This window comes from Euleptes europaea, chromosome 1, assembly GCF_029931775.1.
Source record: "Euleptes europaea isolate rEulEur1 chromosome 1, rEulEur1.hap1, whole genome shotgun sequence".
In the NCBI taxonomy this organism is placed as follows: domain Eukaryota; kingdom Metazoa; phylum Chordata; class Lepidosauria; order Squamata; family Sphaerodactylidae; genus Euleptes; species Euleptes europaea.
Window position 1 is genome coordinate 74,847,456 of NC_079312.1, and position 20,785 is coordinate 74,868,240.

The window sequence follows — 20,785 nt, forward strand, 5'->3', positions numbered from 1 at the left end:
GCTGGCATCACATGTCTCATAGTTGGCTGAGGAAGACCATCACTCCCATATAGAGTATGGGGTTTTGAGGAGCACAGTCCATTTCCTCACCACCATATTTGTTTGTTTATATCATTTTTATATCACAAAACCAACGGGTTGAAATTAAATCAAAAGAGTTTCCGTCTAGACATTAGGAAGAATTTTCTAACAGTTAGAGCGGTTCCTCAGTGGAACAGGCTTCCTCGGGAGGTGGTAAGCTCTCCTTCCCTGGAGGTTTTTAAGAAGTGGTTAGATGGCCATCTGTCAGCAATGCTGATTCTGTGACCTTAGGCAGATGATGAGAGGGAGGGCATCTTGGCCATCTTCTGGTCACTAGGGGTGTGGAGGGGGGAGGTAGTTGTGAATGTCCTGCATTGTGCAGGGGGTTGGACTTGATGGCCCTGGTGGTCCCTTCCAATTCTATGATTCTATGTATACCTCACTTTTCTCCCCATTGGGGTTAGGTGGTATCTCACAGCTATGTGCTTCTATGGCACAGTGGGGATTCGAAGCTGGGTCTTTCAGATTCTAGTCCAACACTCTAACGATACAACACACGCACACACATCCCAACCTACCCAATCTTTTTCTCCAACCTCACAAACTGGCTTTTTTTGATTAAAATAAGGGCAGCAACATTGTCCACTGGAAAGGTGTTGTGTATGTGCTAGAATATATGTGCTCATGACAAGCTGTTGTGGACTGAGCAAGGATAGAGGACCAAACAGTGGAGACTATCTCCTGTCTAGCTTGGACTGTCCAGTTAGCCTACTCAGCTGTCCTCATAGATGGACAAGTTTGCTAACAGGATCACGATAAAGTGAGGGCTCATGAGGAATGGTGGGGGGAGGGACCATTTGGAAATCATGCTCCACCCTCCAGGATTTTATACACTCTCAAGAGCTGGAGCAAGCTAATCTCCTCGCTCTATGTTTTTCCTCCTTTTATGGACTCTCAGATGCTCTCAAAGTTCCATGTTGCTGGAGCTTATTGAGTCATCATCAGGCTGGGTCTTTTAAGGGGGTGGGGGAAGGATGTAATTTTGTTTTGGTTAATTCACTGTCTGCATAGTCCGGAGGCCCCCAAGTATGTAAAGGTCCCTACCTTGTCTTTGAGTTGCCGGATTTTGTTGCTTTTATGATTGGCACATGGAATGTGTCAGCCACCGTACTATTTGATACAGTAAGAAACTGGGAGCCTGCAAGGAATCATGGAGGGGAGACAATTAAAAAAAAAAAAAATCTCCTTTCCGCAATTTTCTCAGCTCTCAGGGGCTTGAGGGGGGTGATTTTTCCTGCTCTTTACCTCTTTAATACTGACACTTTGCTACTCTCAAGATTGCATTTCTTCTGGAGCATGTTCAGTCCTCATTAAGCCATTTTGAGCAGATTTCCTTTTTATTTTGATTAATATACAGAGTCACATTTTCTGCAGACCTAGGAAGTCCTTTGAGTCAGTAAAGACTCCAGTCTTGCGTGTAGGTGGCCCACTTTGTGACCTTTATTATCCACACAGGAGTTTTTTTCCCCATCCACACAGCAGTTCGCTATTAGATGTAGTGATAACGATTGTCTTCATATTGCCACCCCCACCCTCAATATTTCTGGATCCATTATTCACTGTACACTCAAGTCTGGGGGTGGTTGATGTTTTTTGTGATTTTTATATTGCCTCTCCCCCTTCTAATATATTGCAACTCTATCTTTTGTTTTCCAGTTTAACCAAAATGCACAGCCCGTATCATGCTTCAAGCACTTAGTCCAGGCAAATATCCGCAACAAGAAGGTCTTCAAAGAAGATGTGGAGATAATGGTGGCCCAAGGAACCACAGATTACAAGGCGGGCTTTGAGTATGCCTTTGAGCAGCTGCAGAATGTAAGCAAAGGGTTTGAGCGGCAGGAGGGGGCTGTCAGAAAAGGAAATCTAGAAATTCAAACTAGATGCTTGCAAGAAAGTGGGGGAGTGGTTGGATGTGGGTGTGAAATATGTAAACAGCAGAGAAGCTTCACATGAGGTGCGTTTCATGACAAGTCGCTCGTTTTCCAAATGTCTCCCCATGAGCATTAAGTAGGAGGAATCATCATGGGAAGTAGTCCTTCGGATTATGTCACTGGGGAAGAACCATGGCTCAGCGGTAGAGCACATGCTGTGCATGAAGATGGCCCCATTAATCCTTGACATCTTCAGGTAATGCAGTGTGTGATACAAATGGCCTCTGCCTGAAACTTCAAATTGCTGCTGCCGCCAAGCAGAGTAGACAATATTGACCTTGATAGATGAACAGTTTGACAGTTTATAAGGCAGTTTCATGTCATCTTTGGTGGCACACTGTGTAAACTAATGCCATCACCTCCATTACGCTGACTTATTAGTACTAGCAAACATGGAGTGAAGTGTGAATCTAAGTTCTTCTGTTCCCTGACAGTTCCGTTGATTTTTTCCCCAGTGAGTTCTATGGGCCCTGGATTTCAGCCCACACAATATCTCCCCATGGTAGTTTTCTTAACTGGTCTTTATCAGACTCTTTAAAACAATATCTTCCTTGACCCTAAAGTAGCCACCGAGAGTTATTTCGCTGAGCAGGATCTGTTTTTCTCCACACAGACAAATGTGTGGTGTCAGCCACAGTCTTCTCACTTTGCTTTGTCTCCCTGAGCCAATTTGCTCTTTCAGTCTCTCGATTGCAGCTTTTGTCTTCATCACCTTTGATAATTTCAGTCTTTGCTATCAGTTTCCGCTGCCAAAAAAAAAAACAAGTTTTACGGTGGACCCCACCTCAAATCCAAGTAGCTGCCAAACGGTGGCTCCATTTCTATTGAAGCTGCTGCCCACTGGAACCACCAATACAAGGCAGAAAAATTGACCCTTTTGTTTTCACCCACCCTACCGTACCCCCTCCAGCTGATCATCCATCAGCCCAGAACAATCAGCTGTTCTGACATGAGTACCTAAGAAAAAGACTTTATGCCCAGAATGTTAAAACAACTGAAGCCCACAATTGTCTTCCCACCCGCAGGTGCCAACATGTCTGACTCAGAAACCTTTTGCAAATTGAGCTCAACATCTCCTTCCAGAGATGCGGCAATAGTTTGAAATGCTGCCACTCAGGTGCCACTCTGAAAGCACCTTCATTCCCAGCTCAAGAAGTAAATAAATTTCACCCGGTGGCAGAGTCTTTGCAAAGAGGCCAATGGGGTGATTATTATGTCCTCAGCATCATTAGGATGTATGTGCCTGCAAAAAGGGCTATGCTGGGGCTTTGGTGCAGTTTACATCTCCCCAGACAAATGAAAATCTTCAGTGGCTGATTCTTAAGTTTTAACGGGAGCAGCTGCCTCTTCCATTTCATTAGAAAGTTAGCAGGGCCCATCTCAGAGGGCCTGGATGAGACAGGCTGCAGTGACGTTGGGCAAAATAAAGATGAATAGCCCTATTAATCGCTGAGCGGTAATAGCCACAACATAATTTCCGCCCAGACAGTCCCTCCTTCTCCCTGTTCATCTGCACCACCTTCACCCCTGGAGAAGCAGCTAAAGAAAACAGATTCCTCACTGCCAGTTTCTTGGTCTGAAGATGGGGATGGGAGAAACTGCAGCGCCAATGTTTTCCCTCGTCTGCTCACACACTTAAACATACATATACAGGTGCAAATGTGAGCCCTTACCTTTGTCTCTTACAAACAAAGGGGCACACTCTTAAGCACACATACACTGTTTTTAAAAAAAAGAAAAATAAATTATACAATTGTATTAGTTCAGATCTGAAACCTTCATTGGCCCTGGCATATCCAGATGTCTGAGTGTTGCTCAACTTGTGACGATCCACGGGTATCGCTTCTGCATAGGAAAAAGCATACCTATCACACAGATACTTGAGTCTTGCCTGGCACCTATCTTGCTTTCTTTTAGGTACCAAGCCAAAACATTGCTCTCTTGAGGTGCCAAGCTTTTAATTAGGGGGTTGATTTTTTAACACAGTTTTAGTGTCATTTTTAGCCTGGGAACCATTATTTTAAGCTTCTTGGGGGACTGTGTTTCAGGGCCGTAACTGAGGGGGGGAGGGCAGCTGCCGCCCCTGTGACATGCAGAGGGGGCAGCAGAACTGCCTCTCCTATAGGCACCTCTGTTCCGGGCAGGAGAGGCAGTTCTGCTGCCCTCTCTGCATGCCACAGGGGCTGCAGCTGCCCTCCCCCCTCCAGTGTTGTGTTTTTTATGGTCTACATTTCTATGCTGTAGCTGGGTTTCTAATGCTGGATTCTAATTAGTAACGTTTAATTATTATTTTTTGTAAGCCACTTCAAGCAGGTTCTATTCCTGCCCCTACTCCCGTACCCCCTACCTGCCTATGCATCCTTCCCCTGCCTGCCCCGGCCACTCCCACAGCCTCCTGCTTGTCCTTTCCTCAGTGGCACTGGGATGTGTGTATGGCTGGGAGTGCTGCTGTTGTGACCATTGCTATCGCGCTCTTCCCTGGCAGTGTTAGGCAGCACCGGTACTAGGAGCACAGGAGGTAGAATGTGTGCAAGCAAGTGGGCGATGGAAGGGCATGCAGACAAGTGGCAGAGGATAAGTGTGGGTGGAAGCCAATGGCAGTGGCCCTGCCAGAAACCCTGGGCCCTGGCAGATGCCCCACTTCAGGGTATGCAGATGCCAGCCCTGATCATCTGTTTTAGTGCAACACATTGCCCCTGAGTACTGCACACATTCAAATGTCTGTCTTATTTGCAGTCCAATGTCACAAGAGCCAATTGCAATAAGATGATCATGATGTTTACCGATGGAGGAGAAGACCGAGTGCAGGATGTGTTTGAGAAGTATAACTGGCCCAACAAGACGGTGAGATTACATCCCAAAATGATAACGGTTGTCTTGTTGCTTCCCTTCTAGGGTCACCAGATTATCACCCATTTGAAAAGGTGATATTCTTATGTTTTTTTTAACCACTCTAATACCCAAATATCCTGCAAAAGAGAGCTGACTATAACTAGATGACTGCTTTCTTGTGCTCACCACAGTGGTGTGTCATAGAGAAAGAACTTTCCATCTTATGTCAGAACATCTTTCATGATTCAGGATCTTCATTATAACAACAGACAAAGCCATTGTCTGGATCGGTTCTAAAAGGAGGAACTTCAGTATCAGCTGTCAAATCTGCTCCCCTTCCACCTTACATTCCCAGCCATGCTGCAGTTGCCCCCCTCTCCTGTACACACTCCCCGAATGAAGTATGGTGGAAAATATAGGGGATGCTGAATCTGAATTCAGGCAAGGAAGGTGCAGGGAAACCTGCTATGTGAATGGTCCTTTGCCTCTGCATTCTTTGTGGCAATGAAAGCTGCTTGGGAATAGTTGCTGTGTGGAAGCAGCCTCAGACTCCTCAATAGCGTGTACTACTCACAGGGTTGCCACCAGCGGGAGGTTTTTTGGGTGGAGCCTGAGGAGGGTGGGATTTGGGGAGGGACTTCAATGACATAAAGTCCAATGGCCAAAGCGGCCATTTTCTTCAGGTGAACTGATCTCTATCGGTTGAAGATCAACTGTAATAGCAGGAGATTGCCAGCTAGGACCTGGAGGTTGGCAACCTTAACTACTCATGGCAAAAAGCTCCTATTCCAGTTTCTTCAGGAAATAGTGCTGCTATAGATGTATTATAAGATCAGTTGCTAAGCAAATCCTAGGAAGCTGTTCTCTTTGGAGTTTGCTTGTACTGAGTGCTGTTTTGTTTTTTGCCTGGCAGTGCAGTGCTCTGTGACTCAGCATTTACTAGCAGATATTAGAATATAGGTATTATCTGCAGTTAGCAGGCAAAAACTAATTTTCTATCTCCCCTTGTGTCCCAAGAGGTTTGCTCTGCATAGCTGACTGTAGACCAGAGTCTTGACCTGCTTAACAGATGCACAGAGAAAGACTTCATTCTCTGTAAAACTGCAGCAAAGATTTACTGTATCACCAGGGCCGGGAACAGCAAGACTTCCCCACCCTAGAGGGTCTGGATCCAGTTTTCACCTCAGTACAGGCCTAAATTTAAGATTTAAAGATTGAGGCCTAATCTGAATGTATGGCAGTTGATCTAATTTTGCTAAGTTTGAAGAAAAATAGATATGCTTATAATCTCTTCAGAAACCATTTGTATTTGATATCAGAATGTAGTATAGCACCTCAACATTTTATACCTCAAAAACTGAAAGGCAAAAGGAAATGTCTATAAGCTTCACTAATATAGTTTCAGGTAGGTAGCCATGGTAGCCTGTAGCTCTTTGCACAGGGAACAGTACAAATGAGTCAAGAAACATGACCAAATAGCTAAGGAACCAGCTGTGTGACCTGCATCAGCTCAGTCACGGGGGCAGGGGGAAGTGGCTAACTCATGCTTTATTGCTGGATTCCGCCTCATTTGATGTGAGCTATTTAGACAGTTGATCTTCTTGCCTGTCTGCTCCTGTACTGAGCCACTGCCCCTTTAATGGGCCGTCTAACATGCTGGCACTGCCTTTATTACCTGCACTGACCTTGAAGTGCCAGAAAAGGAGGTGGAGAGAAGTTCCTCTCAAACTTTACACAAACTATTGCAACAGGAAAGGGGGGACCTTAGTCAACATTGTTGTGGTCATGGGATTTGGAGAGGGTCCAGCAGATTTTATATAGAAATGTCAGGCTGCTGGGTAGAGGTACCCAAGTAGTTGGGTTCCAAACAGGGTCACACTCATCTCCTTTCTCACTTCTTGTGTAGAAGAGAAAAAAGAGATGGGTGTGAAGAAGTGACCTCCTGATATCTTCCACAAGGTATGTTCTTATTCAATTGGATCAGGGATTCCAGAAATAAGAAATAGGATTGAAATATCTCCTTTCTGTTCCTACGAAGTCAAGGAAAGTGAAGTACGAACACCATACACCAAAGCAGAAACTAGACTTCTTGGTTCATGAAATGTCTGCCCTCTTTTGCTAGCACTTGAGAGGAATCCTGCTGCCATCCACTAGCTACACCAGTTGCTACAAAACACACAGGAATTCAGGCTGGTTTCTTGTGCACAGAAAGCCGACTTTGCTTAGGTATTGACAGAATATTTCTAAACTCAGTCTGTCTGCATGAAGACAACCAAGAACACACACTGAAATGTTAGGCAAGAAAGAGAGAGTTGTTATAATTAGGAACCCTTATCAAAACCTTGAGCATTTTGAAAGAGGCGGGATAGAAATTTACAAATAAATAATTCATGGTATAGTAATTAGCTGTGATGCTTAGCTTTTTGCTTTTTTTCTTGCTGCTGCAACAATACAGATAATGTTCTAGAAGTACGCTTCAATAAATAAGTAAATAAATAAAAATACATATATTGTTAGCCATTTGAAAAGCCCTGGGTGTGTTGGCTATGCAATCAATGGCTGCAATCAATCAACACCATGCACAAAATCACATTTTTTTCCAAGTTAGAAAAAGCTTCAAAAATACAGGCCGTTTTTTGGCACAGGGAAGGGTTAGGGTGGTAGGCAGTTACCGGTACCACATGGCCAGTATTTCTGTAAACAGGTCCTTGGTAAACACCATCAGGCTTAACTGTAGAATAGGCCCTAGCTTCCAGGAACTACAGTTGGTTCTTTGAATGAGCGCCTTTTGGGATTTCTTTTATTTGAGCTTGCTTTCCAATAAAGAAGTCATTTTGTTCTAGTACAGGTTGCTGAATCTTCTGCCATGAGTAGTGATCCATATTTCAGTCATCAACTTGGTATCTCTTTTCCCTGTAGTAACAAACATTCTCTTTGTACTTTTTGACAGGTACGAGTGTTTACCTTTTCTGTTGGACAACATAATTATGATGTCACTCCCCTCCAGTGGATGGCTTGTGCTAACAAAGGTAGAGTAAGTGACTCAAAAGCAAAATTTCTTCTAACTGGCCTGCCAAGTAAAATAGGGGGATGGAAGGGCATTTTCTCTGCTGACAGGAGAGGAAAGTTAACCTTTTATTTTCCAGAGATAGAATGAGAGGTAAGCATCTAGCTCCTGTGAGCCAGCAGGCTACAGTTATTTATTTTTTTATTTATTTAATTAATTTATATCCTGCTTTTCTCCCAATGGATACTCAAAGCGGCTTACATCATTCTCCTCTCCTCCAATTTATCCTCACAGCAACCGTGTGAGGTAGGTTAGGCTAAGAGAGTATGACTGGCCCAAGGTCACTTAACGAGCTTCCATTGCATGAGTGGGGATTCGAACCTGGGTCTCCCAGATACTAGGCCAACACTACACTACATAGTTCTTGTTCACAGATTAGTTATATATAATTAGCACAATTTGTGTGATAGGTTCATGAAGATAATTAATTCCAAGCAATGGAATAGCCTTATGATGGAACTAGTCATCTCAAATGTTTGAAAAACCACTTCCTTCAAAATCAAGAAATTGGTTTAAAATCTTGAAATTGATTGGTGTTGTCTTGTTTTCAAGCTGATAACTGTAACAAAAAGAATGAGAAAGTTATCTGATTTTTAAATACAGCCCACTAGAAATACAGCCAAAAATATAGCCACAAGCAGCCATTAGGTTTATACTGAGGACACATGAAAAACAATTGTGAAATGTTACACACAGCCCAGCATGTTTCCTGTGTTACAACCTATTCACACAGAGCATTTGCAAGCCTGCAATTGATCGCAAATACTGCATACAGATGGGCTGGTGCATGCATTAAGGGCTCTTCAAATGAGTCACTGGGCCAGTGAAACTCTGTACAGGTAATTGTTTTTCACATACTCCAGATCTTTAGATGTTGGCCCTAAGGCTCCCCGTTTCTAAGGCCTTTTATGCTGGGGAATTTCCGTGCGGTCACCCCCACCGACTGATTTGGGGCTTCCTTTTGATTATGCATGCCTTTCCCACCTGTCAGAGGTCGCCTTGCTCTCCCTGAGCATTTTGCCTGTGTTTTCCTGATGCTGTTTTAGCCAGAATCTGGAAAATGCGGGCAAAACACATGGGGAGAGCAAGGTGACCTCTGACTGGCGGAAAAGGCATGCATAAGCAAAAAGAAGCCCCGAAGCAGTCGGCGGGGGTGACCGCAGGGAAACGTCCCTGCATAAAAGGCCTATGTATCTTGCTCCAATCCAGTTGTAGTTGTCTGTAGTTCTACAGATGTGGCTTGGTGACAGAGCACAAACTTTGCAAGAAGGTCTCAAATTCAGTTCCCTGGTATCTCCATTATTTGTGTGTTTGTTTATTATTAAAACATTTATATCCCACCTTTCCTTGGTTCAAAGTGGCTTACAGTAATAGTTAGAAATATCCAGTTAAAACCAAAAATGAAAAAGCAAGGCCCAAATCTCTCCCCCTCCCGCTTAAAATATGCCTGCCATTCAAACCCCCTCAAAAGCCCCAGCAAACAGGCAAGCCTTGCAGCACCTCCTGAAGATCTCCAAGGAGGAGGAGGCCCCCTCACCTCTTAAGGGAGCCCATTCCACAGAGTCAGAGCCATAACGGGAAAGGCATGGCCTCTGATCGATGCCAGATGGGCCAACATCACTCCTTCTAGGACAAGTGTATTCAGTCCCTCTAGAATATCAGCCTTCCCAACCAGCCTTCCAACCTGTCTTGTCTGGTTTTGGCTTCAGTTTTTTCTGCCTTAGCCACTGCCCGCAGCCTCAAATCACTGGTTCAGAACCAAGACAGACACACCTGGAAGCTTGGATAATGAAATATAGTTATTATATTTATATTATAACATCTATATTAGTGCAGTATAGGTGTTATTTGCATAGTGATGACACCCAACCCAAAGCTCCAGACCATCTCATTCAGAAATTCCACCCAGTTGATTCTGTACCTCCAGTGAAGACGTTTTGTTTCTGGTCAGACAGAAAAGTGTGAAACCAGTGAAGAGCTATGCCCTTAATACTAATTCTAAAGCCAACTGTGTCAAAGACTGCTGAGAGGTCCAACAGTATCAACAAAGAAGAGTGTCCCCTGTGCAACTTGAAATGAAGATCCTCCACCAGTGTGACTAAAGCTGCCTTGGTACCAGACCCAGGCCCGAAACCATACTGAAATGTGTCATCCAGGAAGCCCACCACACGCTCTATCACTTTCCCTAGAAAAGTTAGAGACTGGTCTGGAATTGGCCAACTGCCAGGTAGTAGCAGGAGATCTCCTGCTAATTCAACTGATCTTCAGCCAATAGAGATCAGATTACCTGGAGAAAAATGGCTGCTTTGGCAATTGAACTCTATGGCATTGAAGTCCCTCCCCTCCCCAAACCCCGCCCTCTTCAGGCTCCACCCTCAAAATCTCCCGCTGGTTGCGAAGAGGGACCTGGCAACCCTACCAATGAGGGCTTTTTGAGCAGAAGTCTAATAACTGCCTCCTTCGAAGACCTAGGGAGAGCCCCCTCAGTCAGGGACAAATTGACAACTTTCACTAATGGCTTCAATACCTTTTCCTGGCAAGTTAAAAGCTCAGTCAGCAAATGTTAGGAAAGACCTTTTCTCTTCCTGAGACTGGTAATGGCTAGTCAAAATAGATATTACTAAAGCAGATGGACCAATGGTTTGGCATAAGGCCAGGCATATGGTTATATATTCTCACACATTATTCGTTGTGCCAACTGGAAATAATGCAGTGTAAGTAAATGGCATTCACATGCGCATCCAAATGCACTTTAATTAACCAATTGATCTATAACCTGGGTCGTGGCCTCTGGGCAATATGACTTCTAGCCTTGCTCACCAGCCTTCTCAGAACACTTTAACATGAGGAGGAGCTATAACTGAGGGGGGGGGACCCTGAATTTTAAGAAGGATTTAATAAAGGAACTCTGAATTTTGCTTTGAGCAAAAAATGTATTTTTGAACACATCTGGTTATCAAGAAGTCACCTTATGTCAAAATATCATTTAGCTGGAATAATTTCTAATGAGTTCTAATTTTAGTATGTGAGAAGATGTTATGGCTGAAACACTGGCCTTTTCTACACAGAAACAGTTCCCTGTGGAATGCAGTGTGGTGGCAACGAGGCAAATGACATCTTTTTCCTGCATTTCCCCTGTCCCAGTCCCCATGGCTGTCACACACACACACACACACACACTGCACTACTTATTATTAGGGGCAGGTGTGAAAAGGGGGAAGAAATAAGAGATTTTGCTTGTTGCTTAGTTTGCAAAGGTTATGTGAATGCAGAAAGAGAAGCAGGAAGCCCCCAGATGTAACCACACACACACACACACACCAAGAGTTGAAATTGAGAAGCAGCCCAATTTGACCCGCTAGCTGGCACCCATCAACCAGCTGCTCCTTCTGACTTGGCCGCCAAGAGGCCATCTTGTCCCCCCCCCTCCCCTGAGCAACACCCCCCCTTTCGCCCCAATCATCACCTCCCTGCTTGGAAACAGCACCTTGGAAGAATCGCGGAGGATAAGACGACCGAAAGCAAGACACCCGGAGAAAGTCTGCCACCAGGCTCTGCACAGGGCTGGGGAAATCCTGCAATTTAGAAATTGGGTACAAGCGCGGAGGAGGGCTTTCCCAAGGATTTTTTTTAAAACTGGTAATGGAATACTGATATACCATTATACCATTTCGTCAATTGCTTGTTTAAAAAAAAACACTCAAAAAAAATCTCCCAAGAGGGAGGAAACGGCCACCACAGTTGCAGGAAAAAAGGCTGTTGTGTGAGCAAGACAAGAAAAATCTAGACCGTCCTGCAAACACAACAGCCACAACAGCTTTCCCAAAACATTGCAGCAAAGCAGGTTCAAGAAAGATTGCCAAAAAGTAAAGGAAAACCAGGGTGGTGCACGGAAGCATCAAGATGCTGTGAGGAAACAGGAAAAGAAACACTTCCCAAGGGTATTGAACTTGGGGCAAATGACCAGCATGGGAATGGCCATTCTCACTGATGCTGTCATCTTCACTTGCTATTCAGAGTCACATGTAGAGAGGTCACTCCGTGACTACCAAGAACTAAGCCAAGAGAACCACCTGCTTTCTATTTGCTGGCCTGTGAAGACTGACGTGGAAGCAGGTGGATTAGCAGTTATCCAGGACACACCACCAGAACTCCTTGCTTTATAGAAAACAGTGTTGTTTAATTTACAGTGCACAGATACAAAAGACAAACCATCACGTACACTTCTCTCCACCAAACTTCCCAACACAGAGTTACAGTTACATAGGCTTATATACATAACACCACCTGAAACCAATAAGGCCACCTGTAGACCTGGCCACAGTATTACATCATCCTTACTGCTTCAAACCAGTTAGTTGCAGTTCACCTTAGAACCTGCAAGGCTATTGCTGCCTCTTGCATCATCCAAGATGCCTCTGATCTGACAGCTACCTGTCAGCTGTCTCTGTCAGATTATTATGGGCAACTTGTTACTCTGACAAAGACCTCTGGTCCACTGTGCAGACAAAACTCTCCAATATCTCACCAGCATATCCAGCCCAGAAAAGACTATTATAGAAAAGGAAATTAGTTAGAAACTGAGAGGAAGTTTCCATAACAGCCAACATTCCAACAATGTGCTACTATTTCCCACAGCTGCAGCAAGATCCTTCCCAGCATGCTATTGCTAATTATAACACCAGAAAGTATAACATACATTTGGTCTATAAATGCTTAAATGTTTAAAGGGGGAAAACGCCACAGTCTTATTACCATTATCATGGCAAGCTGAAAACGGAAGTTAATGACATCAGTGACAACTCAAAAAGAAAAAAGTTGCCCGCTGTTCTTTCACTGCCTCACCAACACCGACACCTGCCTGCCCATTTGCCTCACTACTGCCACTACTGCTTGCTTGAGGATATAAGTGCCCTTACCTCTTTGCCGCCCCAGCATTCTTTAAAAATAGAATGACAAGCTATTCTTGCCCTGTAGGGCTACATGAATGCTCATGAGATTACACCCTCTTGTAAGGGTTCAATCATCATTCTGGGGACAGGCAAGTAGAAATGCCAGCTAAACCCTCATGGGAAGAAGGCATCTCAGGAGACTTCAGCTAAGAAGAAGAAGAGTTGGTTCTTATAAGCCGACTTTTTCTACCACTTAAGGAAGAATCAAACCTCTTACAATCACCTTCCCTTCCCCTCCCCACAACAGACACCCTGTGAGGTAGGTGGAGCTGAGAGAGCTCTAACAGAGCTGTAACTTGCCCAAGGTCACCCAGCTGGCTTTGTGTGTAGGAGTGGGGAAACAAATCCAGTTCACCAGATTAGCCTCCGCCACTCATGTGGAGGAGTGAGGATTCAAACCCAGTTCTTCAGATCAGACTCCACCGCCCCAAACCACCGCTCTTAACCACTACACCATGCTGGCTCTAACCCTACAGGGCAAGCTTAGCTGTCACCCACTGAGTGACAATGCCTCACAAACGGGTAGACCTTGGGGAGCAAATTGATAAGGAGAACCCTCTGCCTTCTGGGTAGGGTGACAGTCAGTTGGCAATAGACAGGCAGTAGATAGGCGGTTCCCTGACCTACTGCCATCAGCTCTCGGAAGCTAAGCAGGGTCGGCCCTGGTTAGTACTTGGATGGGAGTCTACCAAGGAAGTCCAGGATTGGTAAGCAAAGGCAAACCACCTCTGAACATTATTTACCTTGAAAACCCTACAGGGTTGCAATAAGTCAGCTGTGACTCGATGACACTTTCCTCCACCACCGGATAGGCAGGTAGTGAGTGACAAGAGGTTGGCAGAAGGCAGGATTGGATGTTGCTGCCCACTTCTGAGCCACCTTGCCTTGGGTGGCCTCAATACAGAGACAGTCCTGCATGACATGTGACTGGGCAGCACTGTGCATGGGAAACTGGTTAATGAGAATGCGACCCATGTGGTTGTAACAAATATCACCTTGTGTAGTAGCTTGAATCAGCCCAGAGATAATCTGCTGTCCATACCGTGCCGGAAATTTTTTTAGTCTTTAAGGTGCTGCTGGATTCTTGCTCTTTTCTGTGTGTGTGTGTTAAGTGCTGTCAAGTCGCTTCCGACTCATGGCGACCCTATGAATGAAAGTCCTCCAAAATGTCCTATCTTTGACAGCCTTGTTCAGATCTTGCAAATTGAAGGCTGTGGCTTCCTTTATTGAGTCAACCCACCTCTTGTTGGGTCTTCCTCTTTTCCTGCTGCCCTCAACTTTTCCTAGCATGACTGTCTTTTCCAGTGACTCTTGTCATCTCATGACATGACCAAAATACGACAGCCTCAGTTTAGTCATTTTAGTTTCTAGGGTCAGTTCAGGCTTGATTTGATCTATAACCCACTGATTTGTTTTTTTGGCAGTCCACGGAATCTGTAACACTCTCCTCCAACACCACATTTCAAAGGAATCTATTTTCTTCCTATCAGCTTTCTTCACTGTCCAGCTTTCACACCCATACATAGTAATAGGGAATACGATGGCATGAATTAATCTAGTCTTGGTGGCCAGTGACACATCCTTACACTTCAAAATATTTTTTAGCTCCTTCATGGCTGCCCTTCCCAGTCTCAATCTCCTTCTGATTTCTTTTCTACTGCTATACATTTGACCTGATTAGTTGATGGGAGTGAAAGCTTGCATGCTGCTACATCAACAGCTACAATATCACTTCCGCTGTTTTATTGGTTATGTTCTGAGCGCTTCCTTCCACAGGTCTTTAAGGCTGTCCTCCCCTCCCATTCCCTGCCTTCAGTTCCCTTTGTTCATCACGTTCAGTCTGATTTAATCTCACTCACCTTCCTCTGTATCTGAAGCTTCCTGCCTCTGCCTCTCATTCATCTGAGATTGCCTTGTGTGCCCTTTTGTTCAGCAGCACAGGCTTTCCTTTCACACCTCCTGTATCTGTCAGCTGATGGCAGAGGCTTGCGAACCTTTGGGCCCACAGTAATGCATCTTTCCATCGTCTTGTCCCTGTGCAAATCCCTCTGGTCATTCATGCCCAAACCCCTGTTTTCTCTCCTTCATCTACTTTTATCATCTACTTTTACCCTTTTCATCCTTACCCGAGTGGCAATTTGAAATCAGCTGTACATTTCATAACAACTGATTGTTTTTAGAGGCTTGTTTTTAATATTGTGATATGGTTATAATCCCGAATCATGTCGAGCAGGACTCTGACAAGGCGGAATAAAAATATCCTAAATCCCTGTTACAATTTTTCCGAATGTGTTCAGTTATATGTTGTTGTGCATGCTAGTAGCCTTCATCATACAGCATTATATGCCTGCAACTGTTTTGATATCCCTTGTTTTGATATTCCTCAAGAGATCCATGGAAAATTTGGAAAACCTGGAAAAAATGAGACATGATATCCAACATTCCACATGAAATATGGACTTGCAGGACATGCACATCTGGATCTTGTAATGTTAGCTCATGACTGCTAAAAACCTCCAGGCATAAGACTAGAGGACACCCTTGCAAACCTAAAATGGGTTATCTTACAATAATTTTTTGTATCTGGCCTGCCCCCATATATATCTATTGTAGACACTGGTAAAAAAGACCAAATAGCTTTCTTACCTGGTCCCCTGTAGGCAGTTCTTATGTACCACAAGCTACAAGAAAGCCAGGGTTGCTGCAAGAGGCAGGCAATGGCAAACTACCTCTGTTCATCTCTTGCCTCAAAAACCATAAGTTGACTGGGACTCGATAGCCCTTTCCACCAAACTAGTCAAGTGGCAGTTTACAAGTTAAGGCTGTTAGAAAGGAATTATATGGTCTCCTCTGTTACCTCTACTTTTGCTACTTTACTGCCTCTTTCCAAGGTGCCAAATTCTGAGCATCCCAAAACTGGTTGCATAGAAACTAACAATTCTAAGATGTGGCTGTGAATCCATAAGATCATTGCAAGGTCCATGGCCATAGTTTACATATGAGCAGCAGCTTGAATAAGTGAAACTGAATCAAACTGTTGTGTATGTATATAGTTGGGTTGTAAGCAAGGGGAAACTTAGGAGCTTGAGTTCTCCACGAAGGATCCTAAACCCTGCTCGCCCTATTGGCTAAGCAAAAGGATCCCATTGGCTCTAAGCCAACAGATACCATTGGTCACCAGGAGGTTATGTCCCCCCTATCACGGATCAAGGGGGAGTGGCCGCAGGTGGCCAGGGGGGCATATAAACAGGGTTTGCTCGTTGTGTTAACCAGTTCTGTGCTGAGATACAATAAAGCGGTTGTTGAACTCCGTCTCCGACCTCGTGAATCCTTCCCACGCGGACTTAACAGTGGCGACGAAGACTGGAGAGCGACTGGCTGACCTGCTGAATCACTCCCGCTCCGCCGCTTCACAGTGACCGGTCGGCAGGCCGGTCCGCATTGCTGAATCACACGCCGGCTGCCCCACAGCTTCCGCCTCTCTTCGCGACCTCGCTGTGTCCGGTAGGCAGCCTGGCCCGATTTCTGATTCACTTGGATTCTTGGGAGAGACGAACACACCGCACTTATGGCCACCACCGGGTCATTGGAGGCGTTTGACATCTCCTACCTCGGCGACTGGGAGAGCTACGCTTCCCGCGTCTCATTCTTCATGATGGCGAACTTCACGGACAACCGAGCAGAAGCGGGCAGTTTTCCTCAGCGTCTGCAGGCCCCGGACATTCCAGCTGGCCCAGACCCTCGTGGCCCCCGCAAAGCTCGAGGAGACCGGCTTCGAAGCCATCATGACGGCGCTGGGCAGCCATTTCACCCCGCAGCCCACGGTGTTGGCCCGCCAACACGATTTCCACCTCTGCGACCAGCAGCCTGGGGAGGCCGCCACCGAGTACCTCGCTGCTCTCCGCCAGATCACGAGGTCCTGCGCATTCTCAGCCCTCGACGAGATGCTCCAGGACTGGTTCGTATTTGGCCTCTGGGACGCGAAAGTGCGCCGCCGCATGAAAGGAAAAATGGAGGCAATGCTGGCGATGGCCATCGAGGAGGCGACCGCAGCCGAGACTGAGGACCGAGATGAGCGTATTGGGGACCTCGCCACCATTTCCTCTGCCAGGGGTCCGAGAGAGACTGCCCCCGTCCATTTTGGACACGCCAGTGACGGCGACGATGGCGACTCCGGTGACGAGGCCCACAAAATGTCCGCCAGGGTGCCCAAGCCACAGGGCCCAGCATCGAGGGCCTGCGCCAGCTGCAGCGACCCCCATGACCGCCGCACATGCTGATTCCGCGATGCCCTTTGTAGGGTGTGCAGCCAATCCGGAAGACCTCGTGTTGGGCCTGCCTGGTGTCGTCCCGTACTTCAATGACGTCCTGATCGCCACTGCCTCTGCTGGAGGTTTGCGGCCCTGACCCACAACCCGCCGGCGACATCATGCTGCTGGAGTTGCTGCCCGAAGCCCCCCTCCACGCGTCGGACATCGCCGCGCACATGGCTAAGGATCGCACTCTCGCCTGGATTCTCAACTGGGTGGGGGAGGGGTGGACGGCCGCCAAGCCGGACAGGGAATTCAAGCCGTTCACCGCACGCCAACACGAGCTATCACTCAACAAGGGGTGCCTGCTCTGGGGGAGCCGTGTGGTGGTTCCGACGAAGCTGCGCACAAGGGTCCTGGAGGCTTTACACATCTGCCACCTGGGAATCGTGCACATGAAGGAGCTACGTGTGGTGGCCAGGCATCGATGCTGCTGTCGAGGAGTGGGTGAACCGTTGCCGACCCTGCCAGGAGTCACGACTGGAGATGCCGCGTGCCCCGACCCAGCACTGGGAGTCTACACACACACACCCTGGTCCCGCATCCACATAGACTTCGCGGGGGGAGAGGTGTTGTGTATGTATATAGTTGGGTAGTAAGCAAGGGGAAACTTAGGAGCTTGAGTTCTCCACGAAGGATCCTAAACCCTGCTCGCCCTATTGGCTAAGCAAACAGACCCCATTGGCTCTAAGCCAACAGATACCATTGTCACCAGGAGGTTATGTCCCCCCATCACAGATAAAGCGCTTTTTGTTGAACTCCATCTTGGACCTCGTGAATCCTTCCCAAGCGGACCATTGGTCCATCTACCTCAGTATTGCTTATTCTGGCAGCAGCTCTCCATGGACTTGAGCAAAAAAGGGTATTTCCCAATACCTGCCACCAGAGGATGTTTGTGAATGGAGATAAAACAGGTTCAGTAATATGGGGCCTTCTGCATTCACGCTTTTCATTTAAGCATATTATCTCTGTGGAAAACAATAGCTCATTTTGCTTATACACAATGCCATGCATTTCACTGGACTTCAGTGAGAGTGCATTGACATGAACATTAAAGCAATTTGATTTAAGTTACACAAGATGAACTCATACAACCCATAAAACCAAGAAGTGATTGGATCCTTCCAGAATTCATGATGAAGCATCTGCATCACTATGCACCCAGCTCCTTGCATTTACTGCATTGCCATAGACTGCTGAAAATGGGTAGAATTGTAGTCAGGTAAATGGAACAAGCCGGATCTTTGGTGTAGGAATAAAAATGAGTGCTTTAGCACATTTGTCTATGTAGTTGCGTTTGTCTATGTGGTTGCATTAATTAGCCCTAAGACTAGTTTGTAAAGTCTTTATAATACTGAAGAGAAGATAAGTGCTTACTAAAGGACCTGAATGGCTGTTTCATAGGCAGTTAGGTGCAGAAACCTCATGTAGTAATGGCCTAGAGTTGCTAACCTCCAGATAGGGCCTGGAGATCTCCCAGAATTACAACTGATTTCCAATCTACAGAGATCAGTTCCCCTACAGAAAATGGATGTTTTGGAAGGTGGACTCTGTGACGATCTCTCCCTTCCCCAAACCCCACCCTCCCCTGGTCTCACCTCCAAACCTCCAGAAATTTGCCATCCCATATCTGGCAACCCTACCATCAGGTTGTTTGGGGTATGTATGAGACAAATATTATAAGGCACGCTAAAAATGCTTGTAAAATGATTCAGAGTAGTAGTGTCAACGGCAGCATCCTGAGGCCTTCTGCTGTGCCTGCTTGTCATATATAAAGATGAGATGCAAAGAGAAGGTTCCTAGGCCTTTGCTAGATTTTTGTCACAAACTCTTATCAGACATGTGTCTGCTGCCATTTTCTGGTCACTTCCTTACATGTTGTTTTTTCCAGAACACATCAAGTTACATAATGTCAGAAGCAATCCTCAACCTCCGCTCGCAGCATTTTGTTGAACAGGCTTGGAGAGCGCTACACCAGAGGCACAACTGTTTCCTGCCTCAACCATTTGCTTTGATTAATTAATTGGTAGTGAGGTTAATTAATTTGTACTGGGCCAGGGCTCACCAGGGTTTAGCCCCAGAAGCTGTAGCTCAGCTCCAAGACATTTGAAGTAATCATAAAGAAGAGCACGGTTTTGAGTATGAAAGCTTATGCCACAGTAAATTTGTTAGTTTTTCCAGTGCCACGGGACTCTTTGTTTTTCTTGCTGCAACAGACTCTCACAGCTGCCAGTCTAGAATCTATGCTTGTTCAGTGGTTTGGAGCGGTGTACTCTAATCCGGAAAACCGGGTTTGATTCCCCACTCCTCCACATGAGCGGTGGAGGCTAATCTGGTGAACCGGGTTGGTTTCCCCACTCCTACAGATGAAGCCAGCTGGGTGACCTTGGGCTAGTCATAGCTCTCTCCGCCCCACCCACCTCACAGGGTGTCTGTTGCGGGGAGGGGAAGGGAAGGTGATTGTAAGCCGGTCTGATTCTTCCTTAAGTGGTAGAGAAAGTTGGCATATAAAAACCAACTCTTCTTCCTATGTTGAATACATTTTTATGTGATCTTTAGTTTCTCTGCTTCTGAGAGTTCCTTTAAAAGGCAGAGGTTTTGGCAACCATTTGAGCCAGCAAGATCCTCTTGCCTTTGTTTTGTTTTTCAAATATATGACCAACTGCAGCTTTCAGTTGCACGTCTCCATTTTCTCAGTGACCTTTTGAAAGCTTATTTATTACGCACCCCTTTAGATGAAGGTCCTGTTCTGGGCTTTGCTCTCCCTGTGCTCTTTGTTCTGAAGGGCACTAGGAGGAGGAGGAGAGTCTTTGTTTCTGGAGAGCTTTGTCACCTCCTGCTGTGAGTCCCCCAGGCCTCTGCTTCTGACATGAAAGATGCTTTGAGAGCAGCAGTGACATCACACATAGGGAGGAGTTCTACTGAAGACAGCAGGAGCTTCTGACACCGAGTGAAAAGAATTTAGGCAGATGCAAGAAGGGAATGCCCTGTGGTTTGCTGCTGCTGGCTGCCATTGTTAGTGCGGCAACTAGAAGAAGGAAAGTGTGGAAGGAGCCCACTGCCCCCTTGTTCTGTCCCGGTGAAGGAGTGGGATGCAGGAATGAGAAAGCTGGCAGGAATGAGCTCTAAGTACAAATGTTAGCACTGAGACAGGATGTGTTCTCTTGGATAAAGCAGCATAAATGGGAGTTGGACCTTGAAGATTGTTGTCCTTGCTAACTTTCTCAACATTGGTGAGGTTATAGCCTCCAAAACAACAGGTGGGTGGAGGCTGCGGCGGCGGCCACTCTGCGCTCCTCCACCCCATCTCCGGCTGGAGGCGAGGGGAAGCCAGCGGTGGGTGGGGGCTGTGGGGGCCACCGCTCTGCGCTCCTCCAGCCCATCCCAAGTGGAGGTGAGGAGAAGCCGGCGGTGGGTGGAGGCTGTGGAGCTGCCGCTCAGGTCTCCTCCACCCCACCATGCCCAGGTGTAGGGGAGGGGAGGCCGGCTTCTGCCAGCTTACCCTCACCTCTATCCTCGCCTCCACCCAGGGATGGCAGGGTGGAGGAGCGGGAGAGGGGGTGAGAGAGAGAGGGGACACGGGGCCCAGGGGGAAGTGCCACCACCACTGCT

General features: G+C 46.4%; 1 protein-coding gene across 1 annotated transcript in view; it reads left to right on the forward strand.

Annotated features, from left to right (window-relative positions):
* Positions 1-20,785, forward strand: part of CACNA2D2 (calcium voltage-gated channel auxiliary subunit alpha2delta 2) — a 720,324-nt gene that overhangs the window by 616,056 nt on the left and 83,483 nt on the right. The window contains exons 11-13 of the mRNA XM_056867097.1: positions 1,738-1,896; positions 4,749-4,856; positions 7,795-7,873. Of these exons, the coding sequence (XP_056723075.1) occupies positions 1,738-1,896; positions 4,749-4,856; positions 7,795-7,873 (346 nt within the window). The remainder of the gene's footprint in view (positions 1-1,737; positions 1,897-4,748; positions 4,857-7,794; positions 7,874-20,785) is intronic.